General features: G+C 51.1%; 1 protein-coding gene across 2 annotated transcripts in view; it reads right to left on the minus strand.

Annotated features, from left to right (window-relative positions):
* Positions 1-566: 566 nt before the first annotated feature.
* LOC120039656 (homer protein homolog 2-like) overlaps positions 567-21,302 on the minus strand; it is a 130,980-nt gene continuing 110,244 nt past the window's right edge. For both annotated transcript variants that reach the window (XM_038985064.1, XM_038985065.1), the window contains exon 9: positions 567-1,625. In XM_038985064.1, the coding sequence (XP_038840992.1) occupies positions 1,437-1,625 (189 nt within the window). In that variant the 3' untranslated portion in view covers positions 567-1,436. The remainder of the gene's footprint in view (positions 1,626-21,302) is intronic.

A 21,302-nucleotide genomic window follows, 5' to 3' on the forward strand; every position in this document is an offset into this window, starting at 1 on the left:
GTTCTAGAAAACTGACAGAAAGAAATCTGAAGTATTATACATGCAAAATCCTCATTAAACATTGCACTCGTTACAAATGGGTTATCTAGCATAGCTTAGGGGTTTCTCTGCCTCCTCGGACTACAAAGTCCTGGTTTCATCTATTCACATTTCTAAAAGGAGCCTCGTCTTCATTTCTTATGCGCATTACATTACAGTCCTGCAGATTGAAAAACGCTTCACGGTCTCATGACATCATCAACAGAACTACTTTTTCAAACAAGATTTTTCTCATTTTTTCTCCTCTTCTTTCTCATTTTGTCCTGGTGTTGTTATTGTTCTGTTGTTGTTGTCGTCCTGTTGATGTTATTGTCCTGTTGTTGATGTTATTGTCCTGTTGTTGATGTTATTGTCCTGTTGTTGATGTTATTGTCCTGTTGTTGTTGTCCTGTTGATGTTATTGTCGTGTTGTTGATGTTATTGTCCTGTTGTTGTTGTCCTGTTGATGTTATCGTCGTGTTGTTGATGTTATTGTCCTGTTGTTGTTGTCGTTGTGGTCATTATTGTCCTGTCGTGGTCGTTGTTGTCCTGTCGTGGTCGTTGTGGTTGTTGTTGTCCTGTCCTGGTCGTTGTTGTCCTGTCGTGGTTGCTGTTGTCCTGTCGTGGTTGCTGTTGTCTTGTCGTGGTTGCTGTTGTCCTGTCGTGGTTGGCACACTACTAGGATTCCTTAAATAATGTTTAAACATTTTTAATTTTCATAGCAACATTTAATTAGTGTGTCACTATGGTGATGCATGGTCATCATCCGTCTAGTTTGGCCGGTTCTCCTGAGGCACTTGATGACACCGCCGTGTCATGTATTTGTCGTGTGTGCGCATATTAACTAACAAGTAACAAACTGTCTTTAAACACACCTGAGATCGACATGAAGCAACAATATAAAGACAAGTCTTAAAAAGTATATATCTTCTATATTTCCCTCATGTCATAAAGAGGCCAGTGGGATTATTACTTAACTGTTGCTGTACTGCATTAGTTGTTGTAGTTTACATGTAGCCCTTTTTAAACCCTTTCTTCCCTCTTAGTTCCGCCTGTAGAAACAACAGACAGAAGTATAGAACCTGTCATCTGTTCTAGAACTGGAACCTGTCTCCCCCCACAGAGACAGAGCAGTAACCAGAGAGAAGACTCTAGGTTCTAGTTCCAGAACACTGACTGACTGATACACCAGATGGAACCATCAGGTGATCCCCTGCCTGCCCTGGCCTCTCTCTACCCCCCATCCCTCCCTCATTGTACTGTGTAGTGTGTAGTGTGTTTACAGCTGATTGGTTCAGTGTGGTCTCCACTTTGGGGGAGTGGCACCACAGAGTCCTGTCCTGAAGGTATTTATAAACCCTCCATCTCTAACCGGTCATCCCTCCATCCCTCTCTCCTCTCCTCTGTCTCTTCCTCCCTCAGTTATCCACCCCTAGTTTAGACAGGCCCTGCCTGAACTCGTGCAGCTCATCAATCTTCCCATCCAGGACGTCCATGAACTTCTTCAGCTCTCCCTTCATGTTGCCCTGCTTGGACTGGCTGTCCTCGATGTCGGCCTGAAGACCCTCTATCCTATCCTCCAGGTCCTTGTTCTTCACCTCAGCAGCCTAAAGAGACAGAGATTATGGAGTTAGATTACTGATATAATTACGTTTTAAATTCACCCCAGCTGTCTAAAGAGATATGAAGTTAGATACTGCCACAACGTTATAAATAACTATAACTTTCACCTCAGCCTACAGATAACAAACAATAACGTATATTAGTCGCCTATTTAGCAAGTTTATTAGCTTGAGAGAATATTGAGGGGGAGAAGGGGAGGAGAGAAAGGGGAGAGGGAGAGAAATTGGGGAGAGAACAGGGGGAGAGAGAACGTAAGGGAGAGGGGGAGGGAGCGAGAGAGAGGCGGAGGGAGGGAGCGGCGGAGGAAGCGAGCGAGAGGGGAAGGGAGGGAGCGGGGGAGCGGCGGAAAAAGCGAGCGAACGAGAAGGGGAGGGAGCGAGAAGGGGAGGGAGCGAAGGGGAGGGAGCGAGAAGGGGAGGGAGCGAAGGGGAGGGAGCGAGAAGGGGAGGGAGCGAGAGGGAGTGAGCGAGAAGGGAGCGAGCAAGGTGGTGAGGGAGCGAGCAAGAGGGAGCGAGCGAGAAGGGGAGGGAGCGAGCGAGAGGGAGTGAGCGAGAGGGAGCGAGCGAGAGGGAGCGAGCGAGAGGGAGTGAGCGAGAGGGAGCGAGAAGGGGAGGGAGCGAGCGAGAGGGAGCGAGCGAGAGGGAGTGAGCGAGAGGGAGTGAGCGAGAGGGAGCGAGCGAGAGGGAGTGAGCGAGAGGGAGCGAGAAGGGGAGGGAGCGAGCGAGAGGGAGTGAGCGAGAAGGGAAGGGAGCGAGCGAGAGGGAGGGAGTGAGCGAGAGGGAGCGAGCGAGAAGGGAGCGAGCGAGAGGGAGCGAGTGAGCGAGAGGGAGCGAGTGAGCGAGAGGGAGCGAGTGAGCGAGAGGGAGCGAGTGAGCGAGAGGGAGCGAGTGAGCGAGAAGGGGAGGGAGTGAGCGAGAAGGGGAGGGAGCGAGCAAGGTGGGGAGGGAGCGAGAGAGAGAGAAGGAGAGGGGGAGGGAGGGAGAGGGGGAGGGAGGGAGAGCAGGAGGGGGAGGGAGGGAGAGCGGGAGGGGGAGGGAGAGAGCGAGAGGGGGACTGAGAGAGCGAGAGGGGGAGGGAGGGCAAGGGAGGGTGAGCAAGAGGGCTAAAATGGGAGGTCTAAACTGGTGCCTGGAGGCATTTCTCAGCTGACTGTTGAAACCTGATCACTGTGTGGGAGACCTGCTTTAAATAGAGAGACCACTAGACCGGACACTACTGATACTGTCTGGTATAGAGCTAGAGTTAATAGAATGGATATAACCTGCTTTAAATAGAGAGACCACTGGACCAGACACTACTGCTACTGTCTGGTATAGAGCTAGAGTTAATAGAATGGATATAACCTGCTTTAAATAGAGAGACCACTAGACCAGACACTATGGTATAGAGCTAGAGTTAATAGAAAGGATATAACCTGCTTTAAATAGAGAGACCACTGGACCAGACACTACTGCTACTGTCTGGTATAGAGCTAGAGTTAATAGAATGGACATAACCCCTTCGGACCATGGAGCTTTAGTGTGATACAATACATCCAATATGGTGGAGATGCTAACGTGTGATCATCACGATGGTTGTTACCATTGTTGCTGCATGTGTCTGACAGAGAAGAGAGCAGCATTCTGCTCAGTGGTGTTCTGAGCTATTCTGCCATGACAACCACTAGTGAATATTGCTTTGAACAGGAATGTCAGTGCTATTTGAGTCTATGTCTAATAGCTTGCTGAGGGGGTTCTCTGATCCATTGTGTCTAAAGGGAAGAGGAGGCATCGGAGCCAAGACATTGTTGGTTTTATTCCCCTCCTTACTCTATCTAGCCTGGTTGGACCTGAAGCTGAAGTATTTGAGGCATGACATTGTTGGTTTTATTCCCCTCCCTCCTCTATCTAGCCGGGTTGGCCCTGAAGCTGAAGTATTTGAGGCATGACATTGTTGGTTTTATTCCCCTCCCTCCTCTATCTAGCCGGGTTGGACCTGAAGCTGAAGTATTTGAGGCATGTCATTGTTGGTTTTATTCCCCTCCCTCCTCTGTCTAGCCGGGTTGGCCCTGAAGCTGAAGTATTTGAGGCATGTCATTGTTGGTTTTATTCCCCTCCCTCCTCTGTCTAGCCGGGTTGGCCCTGAAGCTGAAGTATTTGAGGCATGTCATTGTTGGTTTTATTCCCCTCCCTCCTCTGTCTAGCCGGGTTGGACCTGAAGCTGAAGTATTTGAGGCATGTCATTGTTGGTTTTATTCCCCTCCCTCCTCTGTCTAGCCGGGTTGGCCCTGAAGCTGAAGTATTTGAGGCATGTCATTGTTGGTTTTATTCCCCTCCCTCCTCTATCTAGCCGGGTTGGACCTGAAGCTGAAGTATTTGAGGCATGTCATTGTTGGTTTTATTCCCCTCCCTCCTCTGTCTAGCCGGGTTGGCCCTGAAGCTGAAGTATTTGAGGCATGTCATTGTTGGTTTTATTCCCCTCCCTCCTCTGTCTAGCCGGGTTGGCCCTGAAGCTGAAGTATTTGAGGCATGTCATTGTTGGTTTTATTCCCCTCCCTCCTCTGTCTAGCCGGGTTGGACCTGAAGCTGAAGTATTTGAGGCATGTCATTGTTGGTTTTATTCCCCTCCCTCCTCTGTCTAGCCGGGTTGGACCTGAAGCTGAAGTATTTGAGGCATGTCATTGTTGGTTTTATTCCCCTCCCTCCTCTGTCTAGCCGGGTTGGCCCTGAAGCTGAAGTATTTGAGGCATGTCATTGTTGGTTTTATTCCCCTCCCTCCTCTGTCTAGCCGGGTTGGCCCTGAAGCTGAAGTATTTGAGGCCTGTCATTGTTGGTTTTATTCCCCTCCCTCCTCTGTCTAGCCGGGTTGGCCCTGAAGCTGAAGTATTTGAGGCATGTCATTGTTGGTTTTATTCCCCTCCCTCCTCTGTCTAGCCGGGTTGGCCCTGAAGCTGAAGTATTTGAGGCCTGTCATTGTTGGTTTTATTCCCCTCCCTCCTCTGTCTAGCCGGGTTGGACCTGAAGCTGAAGTATTTGAGGCATGTCATTGTTGGTTTTATTCCCCTCCCTCCTCTGTCTAGCCGGGTTGGACCTGAAGCTGAAGTATTTGAGGCCTGTCATTGTTGGTTTTATTCCCCTCCCTCCTCTGTCTAGCCGGGTTGGCCCTGAAGCTGAAGTATTTGAGGCATGTCATTGTTGGTTTTATTCCCCTCCCTCCTCTGTCTAGCCGGGTTGGACCTGAAGCTGAAGTATTTGAGGCATGTCATTGTTGGATTTATTACCCTCCCTCCTCTGTCTAGCCGGGTTGGCCCTGAAGCTGAAGTATTTGAGGCATGTCATTGTTGGTTTTATTCCCCTCCCTCCTCTGTCTAGCCGGGTTGGACCTGAAGCTGAAGTATTTGAGGCATGTCATTGTTGGTTTTATTCCCCTCCCTCCTCTGTCTAGCCGGGTTGGCCCTGAAGCTGAAGTATTTGAGGCATGTCATTGTTGGTTTTATTCCCCTCCCTCCTCTGTCTAGCCGGGTTGGACCTGAAGCTGAAGTATTTGAGGCATGTCATTGTTGGTTTTATTCCCCTCCCTCCTCTGTCTAGCCGGGTTGGCCCTGAAGCTGAAGTATTTGAGGCCTGTCATTGTTGGTTTTATTCCCCTCCCTCCTCTGTCTAGCCGGGTTGGACCTGAAGCTGAAGTATTTGAGGCATGTCATTGTTGGTTTTATTCCCCTCCATAGTCAGTCAGGTCGCACCGCACCGATGACAGCTTGGCTGAGGAAATACGCTGTGAGGCTGTCAGATGACCGAGATGGTGAGTCGCTACCGAGATATATAATATATATATATATGTATATAAAACATCATTACTGATATAGCTTCACTACTCATATAGATCACATCAGAACCACAACACAGCTACTATCCACACAGCATCACCACCGATACATACAGTTTCACATCTCATTCAGAAACATATACTATTACCTTGTCACTACCGATACATACAGTTTCACATCTCATGTAGTATTACCTTGTCACTACCGATACATACAGTTTCACATCTCATTCAGAAACATATACTATTACCTTGTCACTACCGATACATACAGTTTCACATCTCATGTAGTATTACCTTGTCACTACCGATACATGCAGTTTCACATCTCATTCAGAAACATATACTATTACCTTGTCACTACCGATACATACAGTTTCACATCTCATGTAGTATTACCTTGTCACTACCGATACATGCAGTTTCACATCTCATTCAGAAACATACACTATTACCTTGTCACTACCGATACATACAGTTTCACATCTCATGTAGTATTACCTTGTCACTACCGATACATGCAGTTTCACATCTCATTCAGAAACATACACTATTACCTTGTCACTACCGATACATACAGTTTCACATCTCATTCAGAAACATATACTATTACCTTGTCACTACCGATACATACAGTTTCACATCTCATGTAGTATTACCTTGTCACTACCGATACATGCAGTTTCACATCTCATTCAGAAACATACACTATTACCTTGTCACTACCGATACATACAGTTTCACATCTCATTCAGAAACATATACTATTACCTTGTCACTACCGATACATAGAGCTCACAACAGAACCACAAATATATATTATCTATACAGCTTTACCCTGTTATACTCAGGTTTGCAGCAGCAGTCTAAACAGAAAAGAGTCTGGTTAGATATATTATGTACAGTGCCTTCAGAAAGTATTCAGACCCCTTGACTTTTCCAACATTTTTGTTATGTTACAGCCGTACTCTAAAATGGATTAAATACATTTTTTTCCATCATCAATCTACACTCAATACCCCATAATGACAAAGCAAAAAAGTTTTTTTTAGAAATGTTTGCTAATTTATAAAATATCACATTTACTTAAGTATTCTGACCCTTTACTCAGTACTTTGTTGAAGCACCGTTGGTAGCGATTACAGCATCGAGTCTTCTTGGGTATGACGCTACAAGCTTGGCACACCTGTATTTGGGGAGTTTCTCCCATTCTTCTCTGCAGATCCTCTCAAGCTCTGTCAGGTTGGATGGGGAGCGTTGCTGCACAGCTATTTTCAGGTCTCTCCAGAGATGTTCGATCGGGTTCAAGGCTGGAGCACTCAAGGACATTCAGAGATTTGTCCTGAAGCTACTCCTGCGTTGTCTTGGCTGTGTGCTTACGGTCGTTGTCCTGTTGGAAGGTGAACCTTCGCCCCGGTCTGAGGTTCTGAGTGCTCTAGAGCAGGTTTTCATCAAGGATCTCTCTGTACTTTGCTCCATTCATCTTTGCCTCGATTCTGACTAGTCTCCCAGTCCCTGAAAAACATCCCCACAGCATGATGCTGCCACCACCATGCTTCACCGTAGGGATGGTGCCAGGTTTCCTCCAGATGTGATGCTTGGCATTCAGGCCAAAGAGTTCAATCTTGGTTTCATCAGACCAGAGAATCTTGTTTCTCAAGGTCTGAGTTTTTAGGTGCCTTTTGGCAAACTCCAAGCGGGCTGTCATGTGCCTTTTACTGAAGATTGGCTTCCGTCTGGCCACCCAACCATAAAGGCCTAATTGGTGGTCCTTCTGGAAGGTTCATTGGAAACAAGGATGCACCTGAGCTCAATTTCGAGTCTCATAGCAAAGGGTCTGAATACTTACGTAAAGTATTCAGATCCCATAAGTATCTTTAATACATTTTCAAAAATTCCCCAAAAACCTGTTTTTTCGCTTTGTCATTATGAGGTATTGTATGTGGATTGCTGGGGATTTTTATTTATTTCATCCATTTTAGAATAAGGTTGTAATGTAACAAAATTTGGAAAAAGGCAAGCGGTCTGAGTACTTTCCGAAGGCACTGTATATTTCTGAAATGATTCCTCTGACTACATAGCAGCTAATCACGTTCTCTCTACACCGGGGGGTCAACCAGGCCCGCGGGGGGTCCAATTAAAAATTATTTCTCCCCAATTTCGATCTTGTCTTATTGCTGCAACTCCCCAACAGGCTCGGGAGGCGAAGGTTGACTCATGCACATCCTCCGAAACATGACCCATCAAGCTTCTTAACACCCGCCCACTTAACCCGGAAGCTAGCCGCACCAATGTGTCGGAGGAAACACCGTTCACCTGACGATTGAGGCCAGCCTGCAGGCGTGCGGCCCGCCACAAGGAGTCGCTAGAGCGCGATGAGCCAAGTAAATCCCCCAACCCCGGCCAAACTCTTCCCTAACTCGGACGACGCTGGGTCAGTTGTGCACCGCCCTATGGGACTCCCGATCACAGCCGGTTGTGATACAGCCTGGGATCGAACCAGAGTCTGTAGTGATGCCTCTAGCACTGCCTTAGGATTGGGCCTCCCGAGTGGCACAACAGTCTAACTCAATATACTTTAAAATGACTAAAACCAAATCAAATTCTGAATCTGGCCCTCCGATATTCTAAATCTGGCCCTCCAAGCCAGTCCCACTGCTCTTTAACTTTTCATTCTTCCCCTCTAATCAGGGACTGATTTAGACCTAGAACACTAGACGGGAGCAAAGAATTATCAGGTACCACAGACAACCAGAAGTAGTCTGGACCTCATAAGGTCAGAGTTCAATACCCCTGTTCTACTATCTGAACGTGCCATAACTCTTTCACCTGGTTGACAGATCTGTCTCTACTGGGGACCAGCTACCACAGAGACCAACATGCATGTCAAGACTCTCTCTCTCCTCTCTCAGGAGCACAAGTTTGAGTTCACTTAAGGCAATGGTGTTGGGGTTTACATGAACCTTTGCTAGAGGCGGTCTGTTTGATGGCTGTCATGGGTTCTTCAGTGCCTTTAATCTAGCATGATACCTACAATGATATTGTATTATGGACACTTACATGTAAACAGTACTTATGCACTCAGCGATGAAGAATTAACAATGGAACATCAGTCGTCATAACAAGAACTAGCACTGCCTGGTCCTCCATTTCCTGTTACGCTACCTGCATGCTGAGCACGGGCGGCACCTGGCTAACCCCTGTTCAACACGGATGCTGGCAACCAATGACAAGATCCTGGAACTCGTCACGGCTCTGGTTCCTTCGTCAGCGCTTGAGGGCCAGGTCTGAGTTATGGGCCGCCCACTCCTGCATCGGCACGGATTCTCAAATCGGTCACGGATTATGAGCCATAATCCTCTACTGCTTGTGTGTGGAGCCTACATTAATTCCATCAGTATTGGAATTCTGAGTGTGGAGCCTACATTAGTTCCATCAGTATTGGAATTCTGAGTGTGGAGCCTACATTAGTTCTGTCAGTATTGGAATTCTGAGTGTGGAGCCTACATTAGTTCCATCAGTATTGGAATTCTGAGTGTGGAGCCTACATTAGTTCCATCAGTATTGGAATTCTGAGTGTGGAGCCTACATTAGTTCCATCAGTATTGGAATTCTGAGTGTATATTTCCCATGTACCAAGATGACCGCTCATCTTGCCTCTTCGAGGGCACCCAGCAGTGTGTCACTATGGCAGGCCGGTTCATACTAGTATATTTCCCATGTACCAAGAGTATAATAGCCATACGGCTGCATTAGCTCACACAGTATTCACACATTGGCTAGTAGTCAGTCCTGTATGGTAGAATGACCTGGTCTATTGAGAGTCTTAAAAAACGCACTCTGACTTCACGTAGTTAATCGCCTGGCTTGGGGGATTTGATAGAGCATATCGTCCTCACTGCCTGTAGTTATATTATCATCTTCATATGACGCTTGGTTCTGGCAGTGAGCTGCCCTGAAGGATCAGAGTCCTAACTCCTAACGCTTGGTTCTGGCAGTGAGCTGCCCTGAAGGATCAGAGTCCTAACTCCTAACGCTTGGTTCTGGCAGTGAGCTACCCTGAAGGATCAGAGTCCTAACGCCTAACGCTTGGTTCTGGCAGTGAGCTACCCTGAAGGAGCAGAGTCCTAACGCCTAACGCTTGGTTCTGGCAGTGAGCTACCCTGAAGGATCAGAGTCCTAACGCATAACGCTTGGTTCTGGCAGTGAGCTACCCTGAAGGATCAGAGTCCTAATGCCTAACGCTTGGTTCTGGCAGTGAGCTACCCTGAAGGATCAGAGTCCTAACGCTTGGTTCTGGCAGTGAGCTACCCTGAAGGATCAGAGCCCTAACGCTTGGTTCTGGCAGTGAGCTACCCTGAAGGATCAGAGTCCTAACTCTTGGTTCTGGCAGTGAGCTACCCTGAAGGAGCAGAGTCCTAACTCTTGGTTCTGGCAGTGAGCTACCCTGAAGGATCAGAGTCCTAACTCTTGGTTCTGGCAGTGAGCTGCCCTGAAGGATCAGAGTCCTAACGCTTGGTTCTGGCAGTGAGCTGCCCTGAAGGATCAGAGCCCTAACTCTTGGTTCTGGCAGTGAGCTGCCCTGAAGGAGCAGAGTCCTAACGCTTGGTTCTGGCAGTGAGCTGCCCTGAAGGAGCAGAGTCCTAACTCTTGGTTCTGGCAGTGAGCTACCCTGAAGGAGCAGAGTCCTAACTCTTGGTTCTGGCAGTGAGCTACCCTGAAGGAGCAGAGTCCTAACGCTTGGTTCTGGCAGTGAGCTGCCCTGAAGGATCAGAGTCCTAACTCTTGGTTCTGGCAGTGAGCTACCCTGAAGGAGCAGAGTCCTAACGCTTGGTTCTGGCAGTGAGCTGCCCTGAAGGATCAGAGTCCTAACGCTTGGCTCTGGCAGTGAGCTGCCCTGAAGGATCAGAGCCCTAACTCTTGGTTCTGGCAGTGAGCTACCCTGAAGGATCAGAGTCCTAACTCTTGGTTCTGGCAGTGAGCTGCCCTGAAGGATCAGAGTCCTAACTCTTGGTTCTGGCAGTGAGCTGCCCTGAAGGATCAGAGCCCTAACTCTTGGTTCTGGCAGTGAGCTACCCTGAAGGAGCAGAGTCCTAACTCTTGGTTCTGGCAGTGAGCTGCCCTGAAGGATCAGAGTCCTAACTCTTGGTTCTGGCAGTGAGCTGCCCTGAAGGATCAGAGCCCTAACGCTTGGTTCTGGCAGTGAGCTACCCTGAAGGAGCAGAGCCCTAACTCTTGGTTCTGGCAGTGAGCTGCCCTGAAGGAGCAGAGTCCTAACTCTTGGTTCTGGCAGTGAGCTACCCTGAAGGAGTAGAGTCCTAACTCTTGGTTCTGGCAGTGAGCTACCCTGAAGGAGCAGAGCCCTAACTCTTGGTTCTGGCAGTGAGCTGCCCTGAAGGAGCAGAGTCCTAACGCTTGGTTCTGGCAGTGAGCTGCCCTGAAGGAGCAGAGTCCTAACGCTTGGTTCTGGCAGTGAGCTACCCTGAAGGAGTAGAGTCCTAACTCTTGGTTCTGGCAGTGAGCTGCCCTGAAGGAGTAGAGTCCTAACGCCTAACGCTTGGTTCTGGCAGTGAGCTACCCTGAAGGAGTAGAGTCCTAACTCTTGGTTCTGGCAGTGAGCTACCCTGAAGGAGTAGAGTCCTAACTCTTGGTTCTGGCAGTGAGCTACCCTGAAGGAGCAGAGCCCTAACTCTTGGTTCTGGCAGTGAGCTGCCCTGAAGGAGCAGAGTCCTAACGCTTGGTTCTGGCAGTGAGCTGCCCTGAAGGAGCAGAGTCCTAACGCTTGGTTCTGGCAGTGAGCTGCCCTGAAGGATCAGAGTCCTAACTCTTGGTTCTGGCAGTGAGCTACCCTGAAGGAGCAGAGTCCTAACTCTTGGTTCTGGCAGTGAGCTACCCTGAAGGATCAGAGTCCTAACTCTTGGTTCTGGCAGTGAGCTGCCCTGAAGGATCAGAGTCCTAACGCTTGGTTCTGGCAGTGAGCTGCCCTGAAGGATCAGAGCCCTAACTCTTGGTTCTGGCAGTGAGCTGCCCTGAAGGAGCAGAGTCCTAACGCTTGGTTCTGGCAGTGAGCTGCCCTGAAGGAGCAGAGTCCTAACGCTTGGTTCTGGCAGTGAGCTGCCCTGAGGGAGCAGAGTCCTAACTCTTGGTTCTGGCAGTGAGCTACCCTGAAGGAGCAGAGTCCTAACTCTTGGTTCTGGCAGTGAGCTACCCTGAAGGAGCAGAGTCCTAACGCTTGGTTCTGGCAGTGAGCTGCCCTGAAGGATCAGAGTCCTAACTCTTGGTTCTAGCAGTGAGCTACCCTGAAGGAGCAGAGTCCTAACGCTTGGTTCTGGCAGTGAGCTGCCCTGAAGGATCAGAGTCCTAACGCTTGGCTCTGGCAGTGAGCTGCCCTGAAGGATCAGAGCCCTAACTCTTGGTTCTGGCAGTGAGCTACCCTGAAGGATCAGAGTCCTAACTCTTGGTTCTGGCAGTGAGCTGCCCTGAAGGATCAGAGTCCTAACTCTTGGTTCTGGCAGTGAGCTGCCCTGAAGGATCAGAGCCCTAACTCTTGGTTCTGGCAGTGAGCTACCCTGAAGGAGCAGAGTCCTAACTCTTGGTTCTGGCAGTGAGCTGCCCTGAAGGATCAGAGTCCTAACTCTTGGTTCTGGCAGTGAGCTGCCCTGAAGGATCAGAGCCCTAACGCTTGGTTCTGGCAGTGAGCTACCCTGAAGGAGCAGAGTCCTAACTGTTGGTTCTGGCAGTGAGCTACCCTGAAGGAGCAGAGTCCTAACTCTTGGTTCTGGCAGTGAGCTGCCCTGAAGGAGCAGAGTCCTAACTCTTGGTTCTGGCAGTGAGCTACCCTGAAGGAGCAGAGCCCTAACTCTTGGTTCTGGCAGTGAGCTGCCCTGAAGGAGCAGAGTCCTAACTCTTGGTTCTGGCAGTGAGCTACCCTGAAGGAGTAGAGTCCTAACTCTTGGTTCTGGCAGTGAGCTACCCTGAAGGAGCAGAGCCCTAACTCTTGGTTCTGGCAGTGAGCTGCCCTGAAGGAGCAGAGTCCTAACGCTTGGTTCTGGCAGTGAGCTGCCCTGAAGGAGCAGAGTCCTAACGCTTGGTTCTGGCAGTGAGCTACCCTGAAGGAGTAGAGTCCTAACTCTTGGTTCTGGCAGTGAGCTGCCCTGAAGGAGTAGAGTCCTAACGCCTAACGCTTGGTTCTGGCAGTGAGCTACCCTGAAGGAGTAGAGTCCTAACTCTTGGTTCTGGCAGTGAGCTACCCTGAAGGAGCAGAGCCCTAACTCTTGGTTCTGGCAGTGAGCTGCCCTGAAGGAGCAGAGTCCTAACGCTTGGTTCTGGCAGTGAGCTGCCCTGAAGGAGCAGAGTCCTAACGCTTGGTTCTGGCAGTGAGCTGCCCTGAAGGATCAGAGTCCTAACTCTTGGTTCTGGCAGTGAGCTACCCTGAAGGAGCAGAGTCCTAACTCTTGGCTCTGGCAGTGAGCTACCCTGAAGGAGCAGAGCCCTAACGCTTGGTTCTGGCAGTGAGCTACCCTGAAGGAGCAGAGTCCTAACGCTTGGTTCTGGCAGTGAGCTACCCTGAAGGAGCAGAGTCCTAACGCTTGGTTCTGGCAGTGAGCTGCCCTGAAGGAGCAGAGTCCTAACTCTTGGTTCTGGCAGTGAGCTACCCTGAAGGAGCAGAGTCCTAACTCTTGGTTCTGGCAGTGAGCTGCCCTGAAGGAGCAGAGTCCTAACTCTTGGTTCTGGCAGTGAGCTACCCTGAAGGAGCAGAGTCCTAACTCTTGGTTCTGGCAGTGAGCTACCCTGAAGGAGCAGAGCCCTAACTCTTGGTTCTGGCAGTGAGCTACCCTGAAGGAGCAGAGTCCTAACTCTTGGTTCTGGCAGTGAGCTACCCTGAAGGAGCAGAGTCCTAACTCTTGGTTCTGGCAGTGAGCTGCCCTGAAGGATCAGAGTCCTAACTCTTGGTTCTGGCAGTGAGCTGCCCTGAAGGAGCAGAGTCCTAACTCTTGGCTCTGGCAGTGAGCTACCCTGAAGGAGCAGAGTCCTAACGCTTGGTTCTGGCAGTGAGCTGTCCTGAAGGAGCAGAGTCCTAACTCTTGGCTCTGGCAGTGAGCTGCCCTGAAGGATCAGAGTCCTAACTCTTGGTTCTGGCAGTGAGCTGTCCTGAAGGAGCAGAGTCCTAACTCTTGGTTCTGGCAGTGAGCTACCCTGAAGGAGCAGAGTCCTAACTCTTGGTTCTGGCAGTGAGCTACCCTGAAGGAGCAGAGTCCTAACTCTTGGTTCTGGCAGTGAGCTGTCCTGAAGGAGCAGAGTCCTAACTCTTGGCTCTGGCAGTGAGCTACCCTGAAGGAGCAGAGCCCTAACTCTTGGCTCTCGCAGTGAGCTACCCTGAAGGAGCAGAGTCCTAACTCTTGGTTCTGGCAGTGAGCTGCCCTGAAGGATCAGAGTCCTAACTCTTGGTTCTGGCAGTGAGCTACCCTGAAGGAGCAGAGCCCTAACTCTTGGTTCTGGCAGTGAGCTGCCCTGAAGGAGCAGAGCCCTAACTCTTGGTTCTGGCAGTGAGCTGCCCTGAAGGATCAGAGTCCTAACTCTTGGTTCTGGCAGTGAGCTGCCCTGAAGGAGCAGAGCCCTAACTCTTGGTTCTGGCAGTGAGCTGCCCTGAAGGAGCAGAGTCCTAACTCTTGGTTCTGGCAGTGAGCTACCCTGAAGGAGTAGAGTCCTAACTCTTGGTTCTGGCAGTGAGCTACCCTGAAGGAGCAGAGCCCTAACTCTTGGTTCTGGCAGTGAGCTGCCCTGAAGGAGCAGAGCCCTAACTCTTGGTTCTGGCAGTGAGCTGCCCTGAAGGATCAGAGTCCTAACTCTTGGTTCTGGCAGTGAGCTGCCCTGAAGGAGCAGAGCCCTAACTCTTGGTTCTGGCAGTGAGCTGCCCTGAAGGAGCAGAGTCCTAACGCTTGGTTCTGGCAGTGAGCTGCCCTGAAGGAGCAGAGTCCTAACGCTTGGTTCTGGCAGTGAGCTACCCTGAAGGAGTAGAGTCCTAACTCTTGGTTCTGGCAGTGAGCTGCCCTGAAGGAGTAGAGTCCTAACGCCTAACACTTGGTTCTGGCAGTGAGCTACCCTGAAGGAGTAGAGTCCTAACTCTTGGTTCTGGCAGTGAGCTACCCTGAAGGAGCAGAGCCCTAACTCTTGGTTCTGGCAGTGAGCTACCCTGAAGGAGCAGAGTCCTAACTCTTGGCTCTGGCAGTGAGCTGCCCTGAAGGAGCAGAGTCCTAACGCTTGGTTCTGGCAGTGAGCTGCCCTGAAGGAGCAGAGTCCTAACTCTTGGTTCTGGCAGTGAGCTGCCCTGAAGGAGCAGAGTCCTAACGCTTGGTTCTGGCAGTGAGCTGCCCTGAAGGAGCAGAGTCCTAACTCTTGGCTCTGGCAGTGAGCTACCCTGAAGGAGTAGAGTCCTAACTCTTGGTTCTGGCAGTGAGCTACCCTGAAGGAGTAGAGTCCTAACTCTTGGTTCTGGCAGTGAGCTACCCTGAAGGAGTAGAGTCCTAACTCTTGGTTCTGGCAGTGAGCTACCCTGAAGGAGCAGAGTCCTAACTCTTGGTTCTGGCAGTGAGCTACCCTGAAGGAGCAGAGTCCTAACTCTTGGTTCTGGCAGTGAGCTACCCTGAAGGAGCAGAGCCCTAACTCTTGGCTCTGGCAGTGAGCTGCCCTGAAGGAGCAGAGTCCTAACGCTTGGTTCTGGCAGTGAGCTGCCCTGAAGGAGCAGAGTCCTAACTCTTGGTTCTGGCAGTGAGCTGCCCTGAAGGAGCAGAGTCCTAACGCTTGGTTCTGGCAGTGAGCTGCCCTGAAGGAGCAGAGTCCTAACTCTTGGCTCTGGCAGTGAGCTACCCTGAAGGAGTAGAGTCCTAACTCTTGGTTCTGGCAGTGAGCTACCCTGAAGGAGTAGAGTCCTAACTCTTGGTTCTGGCAGTGAGCTACCCTGAAGGAGCAGAGTCCTAACTCTTGGTTCTGGCAGTGAGCTACCCTGAAGGAGCAGAGTCCTAACTCTTGGTTCTGGCAGTGAGCTACCCTGAAGGAGCAGAGCCCTAACTCTTGGCTCTGGCAGTGAGCTGCCCTGAAGGAGTAGAGTCCTAACTCTTGGTTCTGGCAGTGAGCTGCCCTGAAGGAGTAGAGTCCTAACTCTTGGTTCTGGCAGTGAGCTACCCTGAAGGATCAGAGTCCTAACGCTTGGTTCTGGCAGTGAGCTGCCCTGAAGGATCAGAGTCCTAACTCTTGGTTCTGGCAGTGAGCTGCCCTGAAGGAGTAGAGTCCTAACGCCTAACGCTTGGTTCTGGCAGTGAGCTGCCCTGAAGGAGCAGAGTCCTAACGCTTGGTTCTGGCAGTGAGCTACCCTGAAGGATCAGAGCCCTAACGCTTGGTTCTGGCAGTGCGCTACCCTGAAGGATCAGAGCCCTAACGCTTGGTTCTGGCAGTGAGCTACCCTGAAGGATCAGAGTCCTAACGCTTGGTTCTGGCAGTGAGCTACCCTGAAGGAGCAGAGTCCTAACGCTTGGTTCTGGCAGTGAGCTACCCTGAAGGATCAGAGCCCTAACGCTTGGTTCTGGCAGTGAGCTACCCTGAAGGAGCAGAGCCCTAACTCTTGGTTCTGGCAGTGAGCTGCCCTGAAGGAGCAGAGCCCTAACGCTTGGTTCTGGCAGTGAGCTACCCTGAAGGAGCAGAGTCCTAACTCTTGGTTCTGGCAGTGAGCTGCCCTGAAGGAGCAGAGTCCTAACGCTTGGTTCTGGCAGTGAGCTACCCTGAAGGAGCAGAGTCCTAACTCTTGGTTCTGGCAGTGAGCTACCCTGAAGGAGCAGAGCCCTAACTCTTGGTTCTGGCAGTGAGCTGCCCTGAAGGAGCAGAGTCCTAACTCTTGGTTCTGGCAGTGAGCTACCCTGAAGGAGCAGAGCCCTAACTCTTGGTTCTGGCAGTGAGCTACCCTGAAGGAGTAGAGTCCTAACGCCTAACTCTTGGTTCTGGCAGTGAGCTGCCCTGAAGGAGTAGAGTCCTAACGCCTAACGCTTGGTTCTGGCAGTGAGCTACCCTGAAGGAGCAGAGTCCTAACTCTTGGTTCTGGCAGTGAGCTACCCTGAAGGAGCAGAGTCCTAACTCTTGGCTCTGGCAGTGAGCTACCCTGAAGGATCAGAGTCCTAACGCTTGGTTCTGGCAGTGAGCTACCCTGAAGGATCAGAGTCCTAACTCTTGGTTCTGGCAGTGAGCTACCCTGAAGGAGCAGAGTCCTAACTCTTGGTTCTGGCAGTGAGCTGCCCTGAAGGAGCAGAGTCCTAACTCTTGGTTCTGGCAGTGAGCTGCCCTGAAGGATCAGAGTCCTAACTCTTGGTTCTGGCAGTGAGCTACCCTGAAGGAGCAGAGTCCTAACTCTTGGTTCTGGCAGTGAGCTACCCTGAAGGAGCAGAGTCCTAACTCTTGGTTCTGGCAGTGAGCTACCCTGAAGGAGCAGAGTCCTAACTCTTGGTTCTGGCAGTGAGCTACCCTGAAGGAGCAGAGTGCTAACTCTTGGTTCTGGCAGTGAGCTACCCTGAAGGATCAGAGTCCTAACGCTTGGTTCTGGCAGTGAGCTACCCTGAAGGATCAGAGTCCTAACGCTTGGTTCTGGCAGTGAGCTACCCTGAAGGAGCAGAGTCCTAACTCTTGGTTCTGGCAGTGAGCTACCCTGAAGGATCAGAGTCCTAACGCTTGGTTCTGGCAGTGAGCTACCCTGAAGGATCAGAGTCCTAACTCTTGGTTCTGGCAGTGAGCTACCCTGAAGGAGCAGAGCCCTAACTCTTGGTTCTGGCAGTGAGCTGCCCTGAAGGAGCAGAGTCCTAACTCTTGGTTCTGGCAGTGAGCTACCCTGAAGGAGCAGAGTCCTAATGCCTAACGCTTGGTTCTGGCAGTGAGCTACCCTGAAGGAGCAGAGTCCTAACGCTTGGTTCTGGCAGTGAGCTACCCTGAAGGAGCAGAGTCCTAACTCTTGGTTCTGGCAGTGAGCTGCCCTGAAGGATCAGAGCCCTAACGCTTGGTTCTGGCAGTGAGCTGCCCTGAAGGAGCAGAGTCCTAACTCTTGGTTCTGGCAGTGAGCTGCCCTGAAGGAGTAGAGTCCTAACGCCTAACGCTTGGTTCTGGCAGTGAGCTACCCTGAAGGATCAGAGTCCTAATGCTTGGTTCTGGCAGTGAGCTACCCTGAAGGATCAGAGCCCTAACGCTTGGTTCTGGCAGTGAGCTGCCCTGAAGGAGCAGAGTCCTAACGCCTAACGCTTGGTTCTGGCAGTGAGCTGCCCTGAAGGAGCAGAGTCCTAACACCTAACTCTTGGTTCTGGCAGTGAGCTGCCCTGAAGGATCAGAGTCCTAACGCTTGGTTCTGGCAGTGAGCTACCCTGAAGGATCAGAGTCCTAACTCCTAACGCTTGGTTCTGGCAGTGAGCTGCCCTGAAGGATCAGAGTCCTAACGCCTAACGCTTGGTTCTGGCAGTGAGCTACCCTGAAGGATCAGAGTCCTAACGCCTAACGCTTGGTTCTGGCAGTGAGCTACCCTGAAGGATCAGAGTCCTAACGCCTAACGCTTGGTTCTGGAAGTGAGCTACCCTGAAGGAGCAGAGTCCTAACGCTTGGTTCTGGCAGTGAGCTGCCCTGAAGGAGCAGAGTCCTAACTCTTGGTTCTGGCAGTGAGCTACCCTGAAGGAGCAGAGTCCTAACTCTTGGTTCTGGCAGTGAGCTACCCTGAAGGAGCAGAGCCCTCACTCTTGGTTCTGGCAGTGAGCTACCCTGAAGGAGCAGAGCCCTAACGCTTGGTTCTGGCAGTGAGCTGCCCTGAAGGAGCAGAGTCCTAACGCTTGGTTCTGGCAGTGAGCTACCCTGAAGGATCAGAGTCCTAACTCTTGGTTCTGGCAGTGAGCTACCCTGAAGGATCAGAGTCCTAACTCTTGGCTCTGGCAGTGAGCTGCCCTGAAGGATCAGAGTCCTAACTCTTGGTTCTGGCAGTGAGCTACCCTGAAGGAGCAGAGTCCTAACTCTTGGTTCTGGCAGTGAGCTGCCCTGAAGGAGCAGAGCCCTAACTCTTGGTTCTGGCAGTGAGCTGCCCTGAAGGAGCAGAGCCCTAACTCTTGGTTCTGGCAGTGAGCTACCCTGAAGGAGCAGAGTCCTAACGCTTGGTTCTGGCAGTGAGCTACCCTGAAGGAGCAGAGTCCTAACGCTTGGTTCTGGCAGTGAGCTACCCTGAAGGAGCAGAGTCCTAACTCTTGGTTCTGGCAGTGAGCTACCCTGAAGGAGCAGAGTCCTAACTCTTGGTTCTGGCAGTGAGCTACCCTGAAGGAGCAGAGTCCTAACTATTGGTTCTGGCAGTGAGCTACCCTGAAGGAGCAGAGTCCTAACGCTTGGTTCTGGCAGTGAGCTACCCTGAAGGATCAGAGTCCTAACTCTTGGTTCTGGCAGTGAGCTAACCTGAAGGAGCAGAGTCCTAACTCTTGGTTCTGGCAGTGAGCTGCCCTGAAGGAGTAGAGTCCTAACTCTTGGTTCTGGCAGTGAGCTACCCTGAAGGAGCAGAGTCCTAACGCTTGGTTCTGGCAGTGAGCTACCCTGAAGGATCAGAGTCCTAACTCTTGGTTCTGGCAGTGAGCTGCCCTGAAGGAGTAGAGTCCTAACTCTTGGTTCTGGCAGTGAGCTACCCTGAAGGAGCAGAGTCCTAACTCTTGGCTCTGGCAGTGAGCTACCCTGAAGGAGTAGAGTCCTAACTCTTGGTTCTGGCAGTGAGCTACCCTGAAGGAGCAGAGCCCTAACTCTTGGTTCTGGCAGTGAGCTGCCCTGAAGGAGCAGAGTCCTAACTCTTGGTTCTGGCAGTGAGCTACCCTGAAGGAGTAGAGTCCTAACTCTTGGTTCTGGCAGTGAGCTACCCTGAAGGAGCAGAGCCCTAACTCTTGGTTCTGGCAGTGAGCTGCCCTGAAGGAGCAGAGTCCTAACGCTTGGTTCTGGCAGTGAGCTGCCCTGAAGGAGCAGAGTCCTAACGCTTGGTTCTGGCAGTGAGCTACCCTGAAGGAGTAGAGTCCTAACTCTTGGTTCTGGCAGTGAGCTGCCCTGAAGGAGTAGAGTCCTAACGCCTAACGCTTGGTTCTGGCAGTGAGCTACCCTGAAGGAGTAGAGTCCTAACTCTTGGTTCTGGCAGTGAGCTGCCCTGAAGGAGTAGAGTCCTAACTCTTGGTTCTGGCAGTGAGCTACCCTGAAGGAGCAGAGCCCTAACTCTTGGCTCTGGCAGTGAGCTACCCTGAAGGAGCAGAGTCCTAACGCTTGGTTCTGGCAGTGAGCTGTCCTGAAGGAGCAGAATCCTAACTCTTGGCTCTGGCAGTGAGCTGCCCTGAAGGATCAGAGTCCTAACTCTTGGTTCTGGCAGTGAGCTACCCTGAAGGAGCAGAGTCCTAACGCTTGGTTCTGGCAGTGAGCTGCCCTGAAGGAGTAGAGTCCTAACTCTTGGTTCTGGCAGTGAGCTGTCCTGAAGGAGCAGAGTCCTAACTCTTGGTTCTGGCAGTGAGCTACCCTGAAGGATCAGAGTCCTAACTCTTGGTTCTGGCAGTGAGCTACCCTGAAGGAGCAGAGTCCTAACTCTTGGTTCTGGCAGTGAGCTACCCTGAAGGAGCAGAGTCCTAACTCTTGGTTCTGGCAGTGAGCTACCCTGAAGGAGTAGAGTCCTAACTCTTGGTTCTGGCAGTGAGCTACCCTGAAGGAGCAGAGTCCTAACTCTTGGTTCTGGCAGTGAGCTACCCTGAAGGATCAGAGTCCTAACTCTTGGTTCTGGCAGTGAGCTGCCCTGAAGGAGCAGAGTCCTAACTCTTGGTTCTGGCAGTGAGCTGCCCTGAAGGAGCAGAGTCCTAACGCTTGGTTCTGGCAGTGAGCTACCCTGAAGGAGTAGAGTCCTAACTCTTGGTTCTGGCAGTGAGCTACCCTGAAGGATCAGAGTCCTAACTCTTGGTTCTGGCAGTGAGCTACCCTGAAGGAGCAGAGTCCTAACTCTTGGTTCTGGCAGTGAGCTACCCTGAAGGATCAGAGCCCTAACTCTTGGTTCTGGCAGTGAGCTGCCCTGAAGGAGCAGAGTCCTAACTCTTGGTTCTGGCAGTGAGCTGCCCTGAAGGAGTAGAGTCCTAACTCTTGGTTCTGGCAGTGAGCTACCCTGAAGGAGCAGAGTCCTAACTCTTGGTTCTGGCAGTGAGCTGCCCTGAAGGATCAGAGTCCTAACACCTAACGCTTGGTTCTGGCAGTGAGCTGCCCTGAAGGAGTAGAGTCCTAACTCTTGGTTCTGGCAGTGAGCTACCCTGAAGGATCAGAGTCCTAACTCTTGGTTCTGGCAGTGAGCTACCCTGAAGGAGCAGAGTCCTAACTCTTGGTTCTGGCAGTGAGCTGCCCTGAAGGATCAGAGTCCTAACACCTAACTCTTGGTTCTGGCAGTGAGCTGCCCTGAAGGATCAGAGTCCTAACTCTTGGTTCTGGCAGTGAGCTGCCCTGAAGGATCAGAGTCCTAACACCTAACTCTTGGTTCTGGCAGTGAGCTACCCTGAAGGATCAGAGTCCTAACTCTTGGTTCTGGCAGTGAGCTACCCTGAAGGATCAGAGCCCTAACTCTTGGTTCTGGCAGTGAGCTGCCCTGAAGGATCAGAGTCCTAACACCTAACTCTTGGTTCTGGCAGTGAGCTGCCCTGAAGGATCAGAGTCCTAACGCTTGGTTCTGGCAGTGAGCTACCCTGAAGGATCAGAGTCCTAACGCCTAGACATGCATTGTAATATTTTCTAATAAATGGTTAAACGTACAGGTGGTGTTTTATTTCTGAAGTAAGTATGTAGCCAGAATGGCTCATAGG

Source organism: Salvelinus namaycush, unplaced genomic scaffold (assembly GCF_016432855.1).
Source record: "Salvelinus namaycush isolate Seneca unplaced genomic scaffold, SaNama_1.0 Scaffold289, whole genome shotgun sequence".
Classification (NCBI taxonomy): Eukaryota; Metazoa; Chordata; class Actinopteri; order Salmoniformes; family Salmonidae; genus Salvelinus; species Salvelinus namaycush.